Genomic DNA, 15,545 nt, shown 5'->3' on the forward strand with positions numbered 1-15,545 from the left:
TACAAGCTGAAACCAGTTGAGCCCCGGCCTGACTGGCTCATCTGAAGGCTGGTTCTCCTGGGGCTACCCTAGTAAAGTGGATGCTGATGCAAAGAATTCACACGGAAGGGAAGAAACAGTACTTGGAGCAATGCCAGTGATTTTTCTTGTGTTATGCCAGGAAAGCGTTTGATGTTCAGACTGGTCAGTAGCTGGAAGAGATGCCCTGGGGCTACAGATGAGTGTTAGAGCATGCACACATTAGAAACAACCACACAGCAGCTCCAGCAGGATCATGCCCAAGTTGAGTGATCACAGGGATAAAACAACATTCAACCCACTGATTGTATTTGACCCATTGGCTGTCTATGAGCTGAGGAAGCTGAAAGTTTGCATTAAAGCGACTTTGTCTTGCTGGCTGCATCTCATCTAACTAGGACTCTGCATCTATGAACAGAAGATGAACACATTCAGTTCAACACCTGGCCACTGGAGCTGGAAATAGTACAGCACAGGGTGGTTAGATACCAGACTGAGTAAATGAAGAATCAGGCATAATCAGGAGTGGAGAAGGGGAATGTGGGGTTTCACGTGATCAACAGCCGTCTGTAGATGGCAATAAGCTGTTGGTTCCAGCTCTAAGCTAAAATAATTTCACTTGCCTGTAAAGCAAAATGCATGCCAAAAATGAACAGAAAAGTATACCTTCAAATCAATTCCATTCTCAAATTCCACATAAAGTCTCATCACCAGTAAAAACACAGGAGAGTGGACTTTTAAGTGTACCTCATAAGATTAGATCATGTTTTATTGCCCTTCTCCCACCTGATGAGAAAGCAGATACAGAAAAGATTTCCACTAGTATTCTAGCTAAGCCATCCTATTGAGAATGATTGATTTGCAGGGTTTACTGGAGTTTGTATCTGACTACTTAAGAGCCTGTTTACTCTTCTGATGACGAAAGCACTCAAGAATGATTTCCTCCCCCTCAGGGAAAGGCAAGGAGGAAAGGAACGAATGTCCTTCTTTCTTGCTGCTGCTCTTTGCATTGCAAAAATCAGGCATGCACTTGATTTGTATCAGTAAGAATATTTTCTGAGCTAATGTGAAATTTGTACGTGAGCCTCAATGTCAAACAACTGCAACGCACGCCTTCCACGGGAATTGCATTACACTGACAGTTATCTGAATTATTTGGGGATTCCTATCATTTATAATCAAGCAAACTGGTCCAGTGACCAGGGCAGAGGCTGGGAATGGGAGAGTTAGCTGTAATTCATCAGCAACACAAACATCTTGTTGAATTTTATTGCCCATGTTTCCCAAAGATTTCTGCACTTCACTGTTGCCATTGCAACTGCTTACTCCCACTGTAATTGTTAGGAACACTCAGTCTCTCTTATTATTTTTAAATAAATAAAATAAAAACAAAGGATGATATTCACCTCCTCTGTCTTCAGCTGTCTAAGCTGCCTATCCTGGATCTCAAAATACCCAGTGCTGAGAAACTGATACCTTCACAAGGGCTCTTACGCACCAGTCTAGGCTGAGACAAACTATTCCAGAAAGGGGCTGGAGAACTGATATGTTAAAATGAGCTGAGCTCCACAGAAATATGATAGGGACTGTGCTACTGCATCACAGTGATGACCCAATAAGCATAGGCCTATCAGATAAGAGTGAAGAAAAATGTGTATCTTTCAACTCCTATGCCTATTCAAAGTCAAGTATTCGAGCAATTTTAAGATCAGTAATACCATAATGAAACAGTACACGTGTAAGTAACCTGACATCAACTACAATGATTTATTATGAAAAAGAATTAAATGAGAGACTACTTGGAACTCAATAGCTGCAGCATTTTAAAATGGAAAGCTAAAGGTTAGCACACTTAATAGCTACTCTGTCAGTTCAAAAGTATTCCCTCTAAAACATTTCCCCAAAGTCTCTACTTGGCAGGTTGTAGGACACTGCACTCACAGCCCTTAGTTCTCATTCAGGTCACAAAAAGACCAAGTTGTTCAAGCAGCAAAAACATCTGTCTTCCCTGCATACTCTGAAGGTATTGCTGAGCTTTTTTGACCCCTGTCCACTTAAGATACTGTCACAAACACTATGTCCCATTGAACATGCTAGCTGGGAGTTAATTGTTTGTGACATAAATCAGTCACGTAACAAGATGTGGATCTGAACATCAGTCTATCACGAGACACACAGGTCCAAGTTTGATGTTGGTAAATTACAAAACCCACCAGAGATAAAGACTCACTATAAGGGTGTGAATGTGTTCATTTTCTAGCATGCATTTAAGGCACATTTTTACACTCCTGCTGTAGTGCTTACAGCACAGAAGGAGAAAAGCACATTGCTTTGCTCCAGTGACCCAGATTGTCAGCAGAAATAGGTGCAGAACCACTGGGGAGAAGAACAAGGTGCCCCTGAGCTGAGTCCTGCCTCTCTGACTGAACCACACCTGTGGAAGCGATTGCTGTTTCCCTTCTGAGGGAAATGAGCTGAAGCACGTAGTTGTGGTTTTATAATGCACAGTTCCATCAGGAAGGACTTTTGAAAGGCATCGTCTGTCTCTGGAGTGCCTTGTAATAACCTTGGTTTATACACCAATATGGGATTAAAGAAATTAACCTCCTTGCCCCTTTAGCAGCATCACTGAAACAAGAGAACAGGTCCTCTTTGAAATGCAGTTTATTCTACAAACATTTAGAGCAAAATCCTCAGCTAATTTCCATAACTGCATATAATACCAGAAGGAAAAAAGCACAGGAGAGAAGTATGGTCACTTCAAGGTTAGTCACAGCTGCTTTCTAAACTACTCACTTGCTAGGGAAGCGTTAAATGGGAGCTGAAATGTCTCCTTTGTCTCATGTTCTCCTCTTTGGGCATTTGGTTTCCATACATCCACATTCATCTACATGCACATATGTGAATTCGATTGTCTTATGCTCAGAGCAAACCAGATCCACCTTCACTGTGTGACTCCTTTTTTCATGGCAGCAAATGCATTTGTGTTCCATTTCATTGGCCTCAAAGGAATACCTATAGAAATGAGATTTGCACATGAGTCCACCACCTGTTTTCTTCCCTATGTGATCTGTATTCGCTCCTCCAAATAGGGGTACAACTAATGAAGAAAAAACAAGATTTCCGACTTGTTTTTCTGCTTATTCATAATGGTCTTTCCTCAGGATGCTACTACCTATGCAGGGCCAGATCCTCTGAGATCAGTGAGGAAAATCCCAATAAATTTGGTGGGTTTTGGATTAAGGACATTCTGACAACACAGAAATGAACAATTCACGCAGAGACCAAAGAGCAGGAAGAAACTCCATCAACCCCCAGAGCTGTTCGTAAATACACACAAGGACAGGAAGCTAATACATTTAGATGGTCTCTTTGCAGAGGGACCTATTATCCTAAGATAAGGCATTCCCATCACGCTAAAGGCATTTCATCACATTGACAACTGCTGCTGTTCTCACACCCAGTTTCCCAATCAGATCCTTTTAAACAAGAACCCAGGAAGACCAGACACAGGTGAGGACAGAGAGGTTTCCTACTTACACAGAATAGGTACTGCATGTCCCTTCGCAGAAGGGCATTGGGACCGGAGCAGCAGACTTACAGTTGTTGTGAACAATATACTGCTCTTTCACATTGCGTTTGCATTTATGTGGCAGGTCAACACCTGTGTGGGAGAATATTTCTGTTACACTTCTTCAGACTGGGGAGCAAAAGAAGTTTTGAAAGACACCTGCTGGGAAGCCAAGAGCAGATCATCTTACTGAAACCACTTGTAGTTTAAATGCATAACAAAACAAATACACACACACCACACACAAGTAATAAATAAATAAGGAGAGTGCAAATAGGCACTAATTCAGCAAAAACAACTCCCCACTTGTCTAGATACTTTTCTGTTCAGGGACTGGCTCAAATGAAGACATGTATAAGTTCATGTAAAGGTACTGCTGAACTAAGACCAAAAGGATATATTAAAAACAACAACAAAAACACCTTAAGTGCTATGAATGGTATTTGTTAACATTTGTGACTGTAACAACCTACAGTTTCTGGGTGGATGATATAGAAGAAAACCAATTTTTTCCCATATAACTTTCAAATGGAAAAATACAGAACATAATTCCTACAAATTCTCTCCCTGGAAGTATAGTTCAAACTAACAGTATTTCAGTCTTTTAAAAATGCAGAAAGAAGAAAAATTTTTTAGTGTACCCCTTGGAAGAACAAAGCAATTTTTGAGCCTTGGCTGTAAGGTACAAAACTGCTGTGCTGATACATGAACATAGCCTTCTGGTCTGTCGAAGTTCTTGGTGCATGCAGAAGAAGGGCTACAAGTAGTGGAGAACCTAGCAGTATTTTAGTAGGGAATCAATGATTTAACACACTCACATGTCTTACAACAGCCGTCTGAAGTCACGTCAACTGTCCCCTATATAGAAAGCAAAGAACCAGAGAAGTTTAGATACTCTAGTCTAGAGTACGTATATTGCTAAGCAACTAGTAGCAACACAGAGGGTTCAGATACATACCCTCATCTCTAACCAACACACTAATTCCTCTTCAGACTTGTTTGTGTACCAGTTGTATACAAAACAGCTTTAAAAATATCCAGTAGGGACTGAATATTCTTACAACTATATCCACTCATAAGCCAGGGGGGATGTTCTGTAATGTATGCCTGATGTGATGTAGATCCTGCTGAAGCCAGCACAAAAGCCAACTCCAAAACCAGACAATGACACATGCTCCTGGAATTGAACAACCTGCAAAGCCCTTTCTGGAAGCTACTGGAAACCACTGGTCACTGAAAAGCCTGTCACTAATGCTCCCCGTTGCTCATTCATCTACCACTTACTTGCTTAGCGATGGACCCCATAGTAGAAGAGACTATGTTCAGTGGTTCCCCGACAGGTCCATTTTAAGTCATCATTTGTTCAATTGCATTTTGTAACACTGGTGTTTCTTAAGTAATGAAAAATCCCACTGTGCCATTGCCCCAGCGCTCCTCTATTTCAAGTTCCAGTGTCTTACTTCACAAGAAGTAAAATATGTGGATTTCTTAGAAAGTATAACTTTTGTTATACCTCCATGGGACATTCCATTCAGGGCTGAAAAAGCACATTTCTTTCACACAAGGATGACCAACTCAGAAAGGTCAAGAAACACTGACATGACTCATTCAAAACAGTATAGAAGCCTCCCAGAGCACTGGCAGGGCTCATTTCAGACAGCTTTTTTTTTTTCTGGTGCTAAAATACTTACTGGGACACAGTTTGATTCCTCAAATGGCAAGCAGACCTTTACTGTACTAGTCAAGGAAAACAGCCCCCCGGATTCAGTGCACATGTACTGAGTACAGTTATCATACGGTGCTTTATAACTTTTTCCAACCTAAAAAAAACCGACAAAAAATAAATTGCAATATAATATAACAATATAAATAGAACAATGCAATAGTAATACAGTCTATGAACTGGCAGAGGGGCTGGGATGTTCATATTATCCTGGAATTCACATCTACTGAGCTCACCCATGTCCTGGTGGCAGAATGAGTATAGAGGTAGGAGCAGAAATGCTAAGAGACACTACGAAGTACAGAAGATGGGTCTGTTAATAGAGGTGGGATAGAATCTCACAGGTTGGAAGAGACCTCCAAGATCACCTAGTCCAACCTCTGACCTAACACTTAACAAGTCCTCCACTAAACCATATCACTAAGCTCTACATCTAAATGTCTTTTAAAGACCTCCAGGGATGGTGACTGAACCATTTCCCTGGGCAGCCCATTCCAATGCCTAACAACCCTTTCAGTAAAGAAGTTCTTCCTAATATCCAACCTAAACCTCCCCTGGTGCAACTTTAGCCCATTCCCCCTCGTCCTATCGCCGGGCATGTGGGAGAATAGACCAACCCCCACCTCGCCACAGCCTCCTTTAAAGGTACCTATGGAGCATGATAAGGTCACCCCTGAGCCTCCTCTTCTCCAGGCTGAACAAGCCCAGCTCCCTCAGCCGCTCCTCGTAAGACTTGTTCTCCAGACCCCTCACCAGCTTCGTTGCCGTTCTCTGGACATGCTCAAGTACCTCCATGTCCTTCTTGTAGCGAGGGGCCCAAAACTGAACACAGTACTCGAGGTGCGGCCTCACCAGAACCAAGTACAGGGGCACAATCACTTCCCTAGACCTGCTGGCCACACTGCTTCTTATACAGGCCAGGATGCTGTTGGCCTTCCTGGCCACCTGAGCACACTGCTGGCTCACATTCAGCCGACTATCAACCAATACCCCCAAGTCCTTCTCTGCCATGCAGCTTTCCAATCACTCATCTCCCAGCCTGTAGCGCTGCTTATATGCAAAAGAAAAAATTCTTCTACAGCTTTTGAAGTTTTTTAATAGATGGAAGAAAAGTAAAAACTATGAAAGAGGAAAATACTCTTCCTAATAGAGGTTAATGGATAAATGCAAAGTATCTTTGTGGTAACCACCTTTTAAGTGGAAGCATAAAAATTATATATTGGCACAGAAGAAGCTAGCTTGCAAGATTTATCAAGGAACAAAAGGATGAAATAGAAAAGATGCCGAGCTCAGGAGCTACCAGAGAATAGCACATAAGAAAATAGCCACCGGGTGAGATGGCAGCATTAACTATTCACAGCAATAGCAGGCTGTAATAAAAGCAAACAGCTAGCCTGAGGTTCAGTTCACATCTACACAACACTATGCTGAGGAGACGTGGTGTATTACCTGGGTGTTACCAAGGTGAACTACACTGCAGCAGCTATAACACTTTCGATTTTTGCCCCAGCAAATTCAGAACCAGTGTTAGTACAGCTATATCAGCTTGCTCAAACTATTTAGCTTTGTGTTTCCAGGGCAAGATAAATGACATTTCTTCCAGTATCAGAGCAGTGTAATGTGAAGCCAGCTCACATATCTCTGCAAGAGCAGTGTTTTGCAACGTCACCATCCCCTACAAATTCTTTCCCTGTGCTGCATGTCACGAAGAGAGGGTGACATGATTTCCATTCCTGCCAGAGATGCATAATTTTCAACACAGCAGTGTCTGCAAGTCTGCAAGATGCACACAGCAAGGAGCAGCCATATAAAACTTAACACTTACTTTGGAAATAGAGACATTTTAAGACCTCCTAAGGGTCTTCCCAGCTTCAAAATGTATGACACTGATTTCAAAAGATGTTGAGGTCTTTTGGATAATTCAGCTTTCCATGCAGAACAAAGGAGCACTCACCTCGATGGTGACATTGCCAAACGGAAAATTTGCCACACAAGCCACTTGCTGGCATTGGCTGCAGCACTGACCCTCCTGTTCCACGTAGCGGAAACCCTGTGGGAATAAGGTCACCATTTAGCAATATTACCTGCAGTCCTGTTCATGAAACACTGTAAGATCAAAGCCACACTGGAGGTGGCAGTGGAAATGAGCCAACCTTCTGGTTTTATTTCTGTTGCCGTTAGAAACCTGTTGGAATCACTTTAAGCCTGACAATTAAAGCTGATGATTTCTTTCCCATATTGAAGTTACTTCTGGGTCACTTCAGTTACCATATACACCCTGCTATTTGCTGCTCTTCTTTGTGCTAACACACAAGTTAGAACAAATAAATTAATTCATCAGGTGATTACTTAAAAATCTACTACCGCCACTTGGTCTGATACTGTTATTCACTAGAACTGTCACTGTCAGACACATGAAGATAGTGCATCAATTATTTCCTTCCCTGTGTTTTAGGTATCCAGCGGTCTTTCTATGGATCTGTCCTGCTTCAAGATAAAGGTTAGTGGTTTTAGGGATTTTTAGGATTGGTAGTGGATCTAGCCTTTTCTGGGTGAGAATGGAACAGAAACCTTTCTTTGCTTGCATTCAGTAATAGACTGAGCAGTTTGTGCACAGACTCTCAGCTCACAAGTACCAAGCAGTGCCTGGAAACTCAAAACAACTGTGCGGTTTCCTTATAATCTTAATTTTGGAGCTGAAAACACCACCAACAGAACAACATAAACATCATCTTTCAGCAGTCAGACTTCTCTCTAACAGGTTTGTAATCACTTCCCTTCAGGGCATCTCTCGAAGGGTGACCTGTTAAATTGGTAGAGCAAAAATGGCCAGCATCCTAAAGAGGACCTAACGGAAGATTATATCCTGCTATCTTTTACCAAGGCAGCAGTTTTACTGCCACGGTTCTACCATGCGTCCTGCAACAGCCATTGTTTGTGGTGGGGGAGGCTGAGTGCGTGGCACTGACCTGCTGGCAGGTGGTTTGGCATTTCACTGGAACACACTGGATGCGGTTGGTTTGCGTCACAGCATCCTGTTCATCTGTGCACACACAGTCCTCGCAGGAGCTCTTAGGCACCACTGCCCCAGGCTGAAAAGATAAAGAAAAGCAGAGAGGAAACAGGTAACAGCAAGAAATCGGTGGGTTCTAGAATAAACATATGTCCCCTGGACTATCAAACATGAATGATTATGCTCAGGATTTATTTTTGGCAGAACTTCCTGAAATGAATACCTCCAGATCTGACTTCAGACCTGACACTTCTCAGTATCACAAAATGAATATGAGGTTGACATATTCAAGTGCATTGATGACATGACATGAGTTATGTTATCTTATAAACTCCAAACTTCAATTTTTCCTCAGTTTGACCTAGTAATTAATCTTACAACATCCAATGAGTTTTAAAATTTGTATTCAGTCACAATTCTGACTTCTAGACTCTGAAACACAGGTAAGATCTCATTTAGTAAGCAAGCTACTGGTCTCTAGCATTACCTAGTCATTAATATTTCCAGCAACACATTAGACTGCTGGCAGGAATAAAATAATGTACACTTTAATTCTGCTTTTTTCTTAAGTGTTGACAATAAGTTCAGACAATTCTGATTCAGGCTGCATCAACCTGTGGAAAGAAGTGTCTGGAAGACCTACCTTGAATTCAACTCCTTCAGAAACACATACACCTTTTGGTACTGTAAGAAAAATAAAATGAAAAGGAGGTGCTAGGAATGATGTAACCAGTTACTGTACTCATCTCTAAATTTTCAGTGATTTAGAGAAGACAAAGAGTAGAACTGAGTTTATTTGCTAGCCTTCATAGCCTGCACAAGAGGGAAAAACATGCTGTTAAATTGTTATTCTGAAGCCTACATTTAACATCTGCTCAGATGTTGTGCATGAAGTGTGGGGTAATTCTATATCCTGGTATCTTACATATGGCAAAAACAATGTACCTCATGTAGTTACCCATGCTTGAAATTAGCTGAGCTTTTCTTTATTGTTAACCACCTTGCTGGTCACTGAGAAAATGGGAAGTTGGGTCAGGTGTGCAATTCCAGAAATAGTTTGACAGCAGAACTTTTGTATGGCTTCAATGTAATAGAAATGCAGTATTCGATCAATAACTTACATCCCAGGAGCTCATTGAATATTAGTTACACCACTTACTCCACCTCCATAAAATTTTAAAGGCTGGGAAGGAAAGGGAGAGGCTACTTCTTGTGATATTGACTCATTTAGAAAAACTGAAATAGTTGAAGGGATAAATAAAATTTCTTAAGGAAACATGGTACTTACTACAGGAGAAAATAGGACAACAACCATCCTCAGATATTGCTACCACGGGTTGGAAACCTAAGTCACATGCTGTTTTGTTGATAACACAGGTTTTTATATCACATTCTGCAATAGACAATGGAGATAAAGTAAGCCAAATCATCCTGTCCAGCATTTTTTCTTGCAGACCAAAGTTTGAACATCCAAGAAATAGGGAAGACGTAAATGATTCTTGAACCAAACAGTTTTGGAGGTTGGGACACGTACAAATAAAGTTTCTCATAGCTTGCCCTTTTATAAAGGTCTTCCCTGGGCACGCAGTTCTGGCCCTTGTTCCTCTTTCTCTTCCCCCACTAGATGTCATTGCTAAACTAAACACATAAACATACTCACCTCAGAGAAAAAAGGAAATGACAGAGAAAAAGAATTGGGGTAAAAGCAAATGAGAATGAAAACAAAACAAACAAACAAAAAAAATGGAAGAAGCAGTGGATGAGGGCCAGAGACATAAAGGTAGGAAGGTGCAAGCTACAGCACCCTGTCAGTGCTCACTGCTCCCTCAAGGCACCCAAAGGAGCCCAATGTATGGAAGCACGAAGGGATGAGGAAGAGAAAAACATCCTACCACTGCCAGGATCCCGTCCTTCATCCTCCTATGGGTACTAGAAATGGCCAGGGTCTGAGCAGACTAAGGAGGAGGTCCTGTGCTGTTGCAGGCATTTGGGACTGGGAGGATGCACACTGAATGGTGAGGGCAAACAAATATATACAGAAGCTACACATGAGGCCTTAAGAGAGACAGGAAAGTCCATCCTTCCATATTGGATGAACCTATGTGCAAGGATCACCCCAGCATCTCAGAAGGGACAAAAGCCAGAGGATCCTGTGAACTACCTAGTGGTCCCAATGATTCATGTGGCATTTTCCAACTTAAATATCAAGTGGAACATGGCTCTAGTTTAGAATAGAAGCTGAACCAGAGGAGGTCTCTTCTGACAGCAAGAATAAATGACTAATCTAGTGTTTATTTGAATCTGGTACCTGTTGTGTATTTTTTTTTTTTTTAATTTCACTTGAGGATCATCATGAGGCAAATGATGCCACATGATGCCATGTGAATCGTCTACATACCACAGACTGTCTCTGTGCAGCATGGATCATCCAGACGTGGTTTTATTTTGCGTACAAAGCCCTCTTTAGTGCAATTGATAGGTGGAGATTTAGCACAAGGGCGGGGGAAGCAAGAGATATTCAAGGTCACTTCATCACAAGCACAGTATTGACAGTCATGCTCCCAAGCTTCTCTAGGCTGTGAAAACAAAAGAAATAGTTGTTCAGAGAGCAAAATCTAGAAGTATTAGATTAATGAATGCCTACCACAAAGCAGCAAAGGGCCAGATTGTCCTATTTCATTATGTTGGAAAAAATCAAAGTTCAAATCCCAGAGGGCAGAGAAGAAAAAATCCTGCCACCTTCCTTTGTAGGTTTACATGTTTCCAGAACAGGAAACTTGCTACTTCTCCAGAAAAGTGCTTCCCACTAACTGCTAATTTTATTTCCATATCTCTATTAATGAAGTCCTGGAGTTACTAAAATCTGCTCTTTCCTTCCCCACTGTCAACACCGTTCACTAGTATTTAAGCTTAGAATTCAAAGAAACTCATGCAATCATTTTTACCATAGGTCACAGCACCCAGCTATAGTATAAAGTTAACATTTTCCTTTTTCCTACCTGTTTCACTGATCCATCTTGTGCAGTGCAACCTATAAAACAAATTACAGATTCCTTTAGTGATAACTGACCTGGGGAAACAACAGAAGTGAGAGTACAGGAATAAAAGGCACCTGAGAAATGGACACAAAAAGAAAGATCCAGAGTGCAAAGTCACAAGTTGTGTATCCAAAATATTTCAATATCCTCCTCCTAAATATGCTTTGTTCTTTCAAAAGTTCCGTTTTTTGTGTGAAAGTAGGGGGAAACGGTCAATCAGAAACATTTCCAGCCTAGCTAGAAATGTTCAGTATGAAGGTCTCCCCTATTTCCTTTTTACATTTCTTACCACAGACAGAAACACAAATGCCATCATGATCGTTCAGCAGAGTTTTTCCATCAGGGCAGTAGCATCCCTCAACAAACACCGGTGTGTTATTTTGGGAGTGGAGGATGTCCGTAATGATTTCTCTACACAATTAGAAGAATATAAACAGAAATGAATGAGAGGCAGAATTGTGCCTGTGGGAAGCAGACACCTAATACGCAAGGAAATGCCAACTTCCAGCCTTTCTTGGCACATTTCAAATGCTGGACCTTTGCCTTAGGACATAACCCACCTGCTGAAGCAAGTGTTTCTTTTTGCTTCTCCACATGGCTTGTAGACCTGATCCCGAGCACAGCTGGCCTCTATAGAGCAATAGAGAACATTGGTTAGAAAGCCTGGGCCTACTCATACCCTCCGTCACACGACGGACATACAGCATGCACTAGCTCAGGCTGCCCCCACGGACAGCACAGCCCAGGCTCCGGCCCAACAAGGGGTCCCCACATCTTCAGCAAGAGGAGTTTAATGGATTCGGCAAGGTGCTTGCACCAGTACCAAGTGTTTACCCAGGTCCCCCGAGCAGGATAAAGCAGGCAGAGAGAAGCTGTGCATTGCCATCTAGTGACGGAGCTGCAGCTGACACAAAGGGGAGAAACGTGGCTAATGTCCCAACCCACTCCTCTGCAGGAAAGACCACGGGTCTGTTTCCCACTCGTTTTGCACCATTTCTGAACTACAACTCTTTTGATTAGTTCCTGTATTTCTCAGGCCCAGAGCAGCTTAGGAAAGATTGAAGGCTGACGATGCAGAGGGACAGAAACAGGTGTGTGGGTGAGGAAAGAACAGACCAGAGCTACTTCACCACTAGAAGGTCTTTCTCTTTCCCAGGCTTACCACACTGCCCATTCGCCTGCCTCCTCCAGTCCACACAGACCCCGTGGAGCCCACACAAGGCTGCGTACGTCTGCATGCTCTGGCACTCGGTGCTGGGGTGCTGGTCCGAGCACCCGCTGGCCACGCAGGCCTCGTAGTAGGGCTGCGGGGGAACCACGCTGTGGCACTCGGTCAGGTTCCTTCTCAAAGCAAGGAAACAGATATGGCATTTTGCTTCCTTGGGCTACTTCCAAGGAAGAATTCAACTCAGAGCCAATCCCCACCCAGAGAAAGCCTTAAGACACAACTACAAATTGCTCCAATAAGCAATACGCCTACATGTGTAACCAAACCGATCCCCACCCAGAGAGAGCCTCAAGGTAAAGATACAACTACAAGTTGCCCCAATAGACAATACACCCACACAGCTTAATTAAGGAAGCTTTACCTCCCATTCTTTACAATGCTTTGAAACAAAGCAATTTTACATCGGACTGAGACCTGCAAAGGAGAGTCTCCTGCACGGCTCACAGCTGTAGTTCTATATACTGACATTTTAATGTCAACATTGTTGACAATCCTATTTTAAACCACAAAATTATTTTAAAAACAGACACACACGCTGGCTATATTCTGACTCTGTTCCTATTCATCCCCAAAGCATTCAGATACTGAATTATAGCTAGTTCCAACTTAAGTTCTCCAGAAATGACAAGCAGAGCCAGTGTCAAGTAGCAGGCACTATTAAGGGAGGACTGATTTTGATCTGCAAAACTCAGGAACATTCACACGTCAATTCACTGCTCACTTTTTCAGGGTACACTAGAATTCACATTTTCATTGTGACCCATAAGCAGGTCACCCAAGCCCTGCAGTTAAGCACAAAATTATCTCATTTGTCTCTTTTGGGAGCTGTCTTACCAGATGATTTTACACAGATCAGAAGGCTCACAATGCTGATGATTTCCAGTCTCAGCCAGTTCTGAGACACCTGAATTACAGTATCTGTTGGTAGGATCTGGGACTTTCCAATCTAATGCCATCTCTTTGAAGGACTCAATGACCTCACCATTCCTTTTCATAGCATCATCAACCTTCTGGTTGGTGCACGTACCTGGTAGCAATATAAAAGCAAAGTGACAGTTGAAGGACAGTTGATGCTGATAAAACTGCTTTTACGTAAAACAGCAATACCTGGAAGGCAGTTCTTCTTGTGAGAAAGTAACACACATGGTCCTGGATGAGTTCACAAGAACTTTGTAGGAGAAGGCTAGAAGAAATAGTTTGCCAGTTACTCATGAAAACCAGAGCTGAGGTCTTGGCTAATGCATTTCTCACGACAGCTAAGGAAACTGAGATGGTTCTCTCTAACACAGGGCTCTCCAGATTCCGTATCTTCCCATAGTGAGTAAGTATGATCATATGATCAAGAGGGAGATTTAGAGAAAGCTTGTCTCCATCCACCAGCAAATGTGGACAGAATGAAAGGGGGTAACTCAAAGCTGTATCTTCTGACAGTGCCTTTTCACCAATTAGGGACAATTTTGTTAAAAGTTGTGAAACTTAAAAAATCACTGGAGTTGCAAAAGTTTAGAGATGTTTACAAGCGGACAAACGAAAGGAGGAGGAAAATGTATTGCATTCTTTACTGCCAGCTGATGAGCACACTCACCACACAGTCCCATGGTATTGTTATAAAACTTTCCAAAAGGGAGTTTTATGTAAAACGCAAGTCGACTGTAGGAGACATAAACTTCTAATTCAGGTATTTCAACTATGACGTAAAGACCAGAACTGGTTATCGTGACACCATTCGTGGAAATATCCGGAAAAACTTTCTTGCCATTAAATAAAATCTAGAAAGAAGAGAAGCAAAAGGTCTCTATGGACATTTTTCTGTTGAGTAAGATACATAGCTTGTGTCTGGCAAGTAGAGCACAAATTCAGCTCTCAGGTGCACCAAATGAAGTCTGACAAAGGCAATCATTTAGGCAGTTCCCAGTGCTTCCTTTTTAATATGTTCTAACTTATATTTGACTACTTCCATCAGGAAGAAAAACACATCCTTCAGTTATGTGACAATTTTCCAAGTTTTTAGAATATACTTTTTTTTTTCTGCTGACACTAAGCAAAAAGATAGAGCTAGGAATGTAACTGCATTTCCTACCCATGCCATTTGTGACGAGCTTCGTCCTTTGTCATGGCAGGGCATTTGACAGTAGAGTAATACAGCTACAGCAAAATAGTTATGAGGAGTGATTTTAACAAAATACTTTACCAAGTTTGTTTCTTTTCCATGTTGCATTGCTTGTGTCAGAATAACAACAGAATTTGAATAAAAAATGAGGAGGGACATTGAACAAATTGCTCCATCAGTGGCACCACAGTAGTAGTTGTCTATGTGAATCCAGAAGTTGTGAGAGTTGGGATGAATTAGCTGCACAAGGACGTATGTGCAGTTTTCTTTAAAATGATAATATGTTCCATCAAAAGTCACATAATGCTCATTTCCCCATCCGCTGCAAATACCTGGAAGACAGAGTGGCACACTTCGAGTTCGACTTCTCAGCTTCAAGCTGATTTTAACTTTTATAATCTCTTTCAATGAGAGCTGAAATGACCAGTTTGATGAAGAAAACATAGCTTAGCAAGGACTCTTATCTGCTCTTAATATCCAACATTTTAGGTGGGAATTCTGCTCCATTACATCCTACTGAATCAATACAAAGGTAATACAGATGTTGATCACACCGATTTATCTTGCTTGAGGCTGGGCTGAGCATAACAAATTTCAGGAATTCACCTGCCGCAGTACTTACACTGACACTCAAAGACTTCACAGCAGCCAGTTTCATCATAGTGTTTCATGAATGGGAAACCATTCACACAGAGTTTCAGTTGCTGAGGAGGGCAAGTCACACTGGACAGTTTAATATTATTTCCTTCTCCCAGGCAAGTGGCAATCTGGCAGTTTCCAAAATTCCATGATTCGTTAAACTATTGGCAGATTGAAAGAGAGCAGGAGAGGAACACAGCAAAGT

The 15,545-nt window shown here is 41.9% G+C and overlaps 1 protein-coding gene across 3 annotated transcripts in view; it reads right to left on the minus strand.

Annotated features, from left to right (window-relative positions):
• Positions 1–2,664: 2,664 nt before the first annotated feature.
• The window catches only part of LOC106042636 (mucin-5B), a 43,472-nt gene continuing 30,591 nt past the window's right edge, over positions 2,665–15,545 (minus strand). For all 3 annotated transcript variants that reach the window (XM_066997953.1, XM_066997952.1, XM_066997954.1), the window contains 17 exons: positions 15,324–15,501; positions 14,783–15,033; positions 14,177–14,360; positions 13,426–13,618; positions 12,526–12,704; positions 11,924–11,993; positions 11,653–11,774; positions 11,325–11,356; positions 10,724–10,901; positions 9,614–9,718; positions 8,969–9,009; positions 8,282–8,404; positions 7,267–7,362; positions 5,281–5,409; positions 4,408–4,447; positions 3,559–3,682; positions 2,665–3,033 (listed from right to left, as the gene is read on the minus strand). In XM_066997953.1, the coding sequence (XP_066854054.1) occupies positions 2,859–3,033; positions 3,559–3,682; positions 4,408–4,447; positions 5,281–5,409; positions 7,267–7,362; positions 8,282–8,404; positions 8,969–9,009; positions 9,614–9,718; positions 10,724–10,901; positions 11,325–11,356; positions 11,653–11,774; positions 11,924–11,993; positions 12,526–12,704; positions 13,426–13,618; positions 14,177–14,360; positions 14,783–15,033; positions 15,324–15,501 (2,220 nt within the window). In that variant the 3' untranslated portion in view covers positions 2,665–2,858. The remainder of the gene's footprint in view (positions 3,034–3,558; positions 3,683–4,407; positions 4,448–5,280; positions 5,410–7,266; positions 7,363–8,281; positions 8,405–8,968; positions 9,010–9,613; positions 9,719–10,723; positions 10,902–11,324; positions 11,357–11,652; positions 11,775–11,923; positions 11,994–12,525; positions 12,705–13,425; positions 13,619–14,176; positions 14,361–14,782; positions 15,034–15,323; positions 15,502–15,545) is intronic.

This window comes from Anser cygnoides, chromosome 5 (assembly GCF_040182565.1).
Source record: "Anser cygnoides isolate HZ-2024a breed goose chromosome 5, Taihu_goose_T2T_genome, whole genome shotgun sequence".
Lineage (NCBI taxonomy): Eukaryota > Metazoa > Chordata > Aves > Anseriformes > Anatidae > Anser > Anser cygnoides.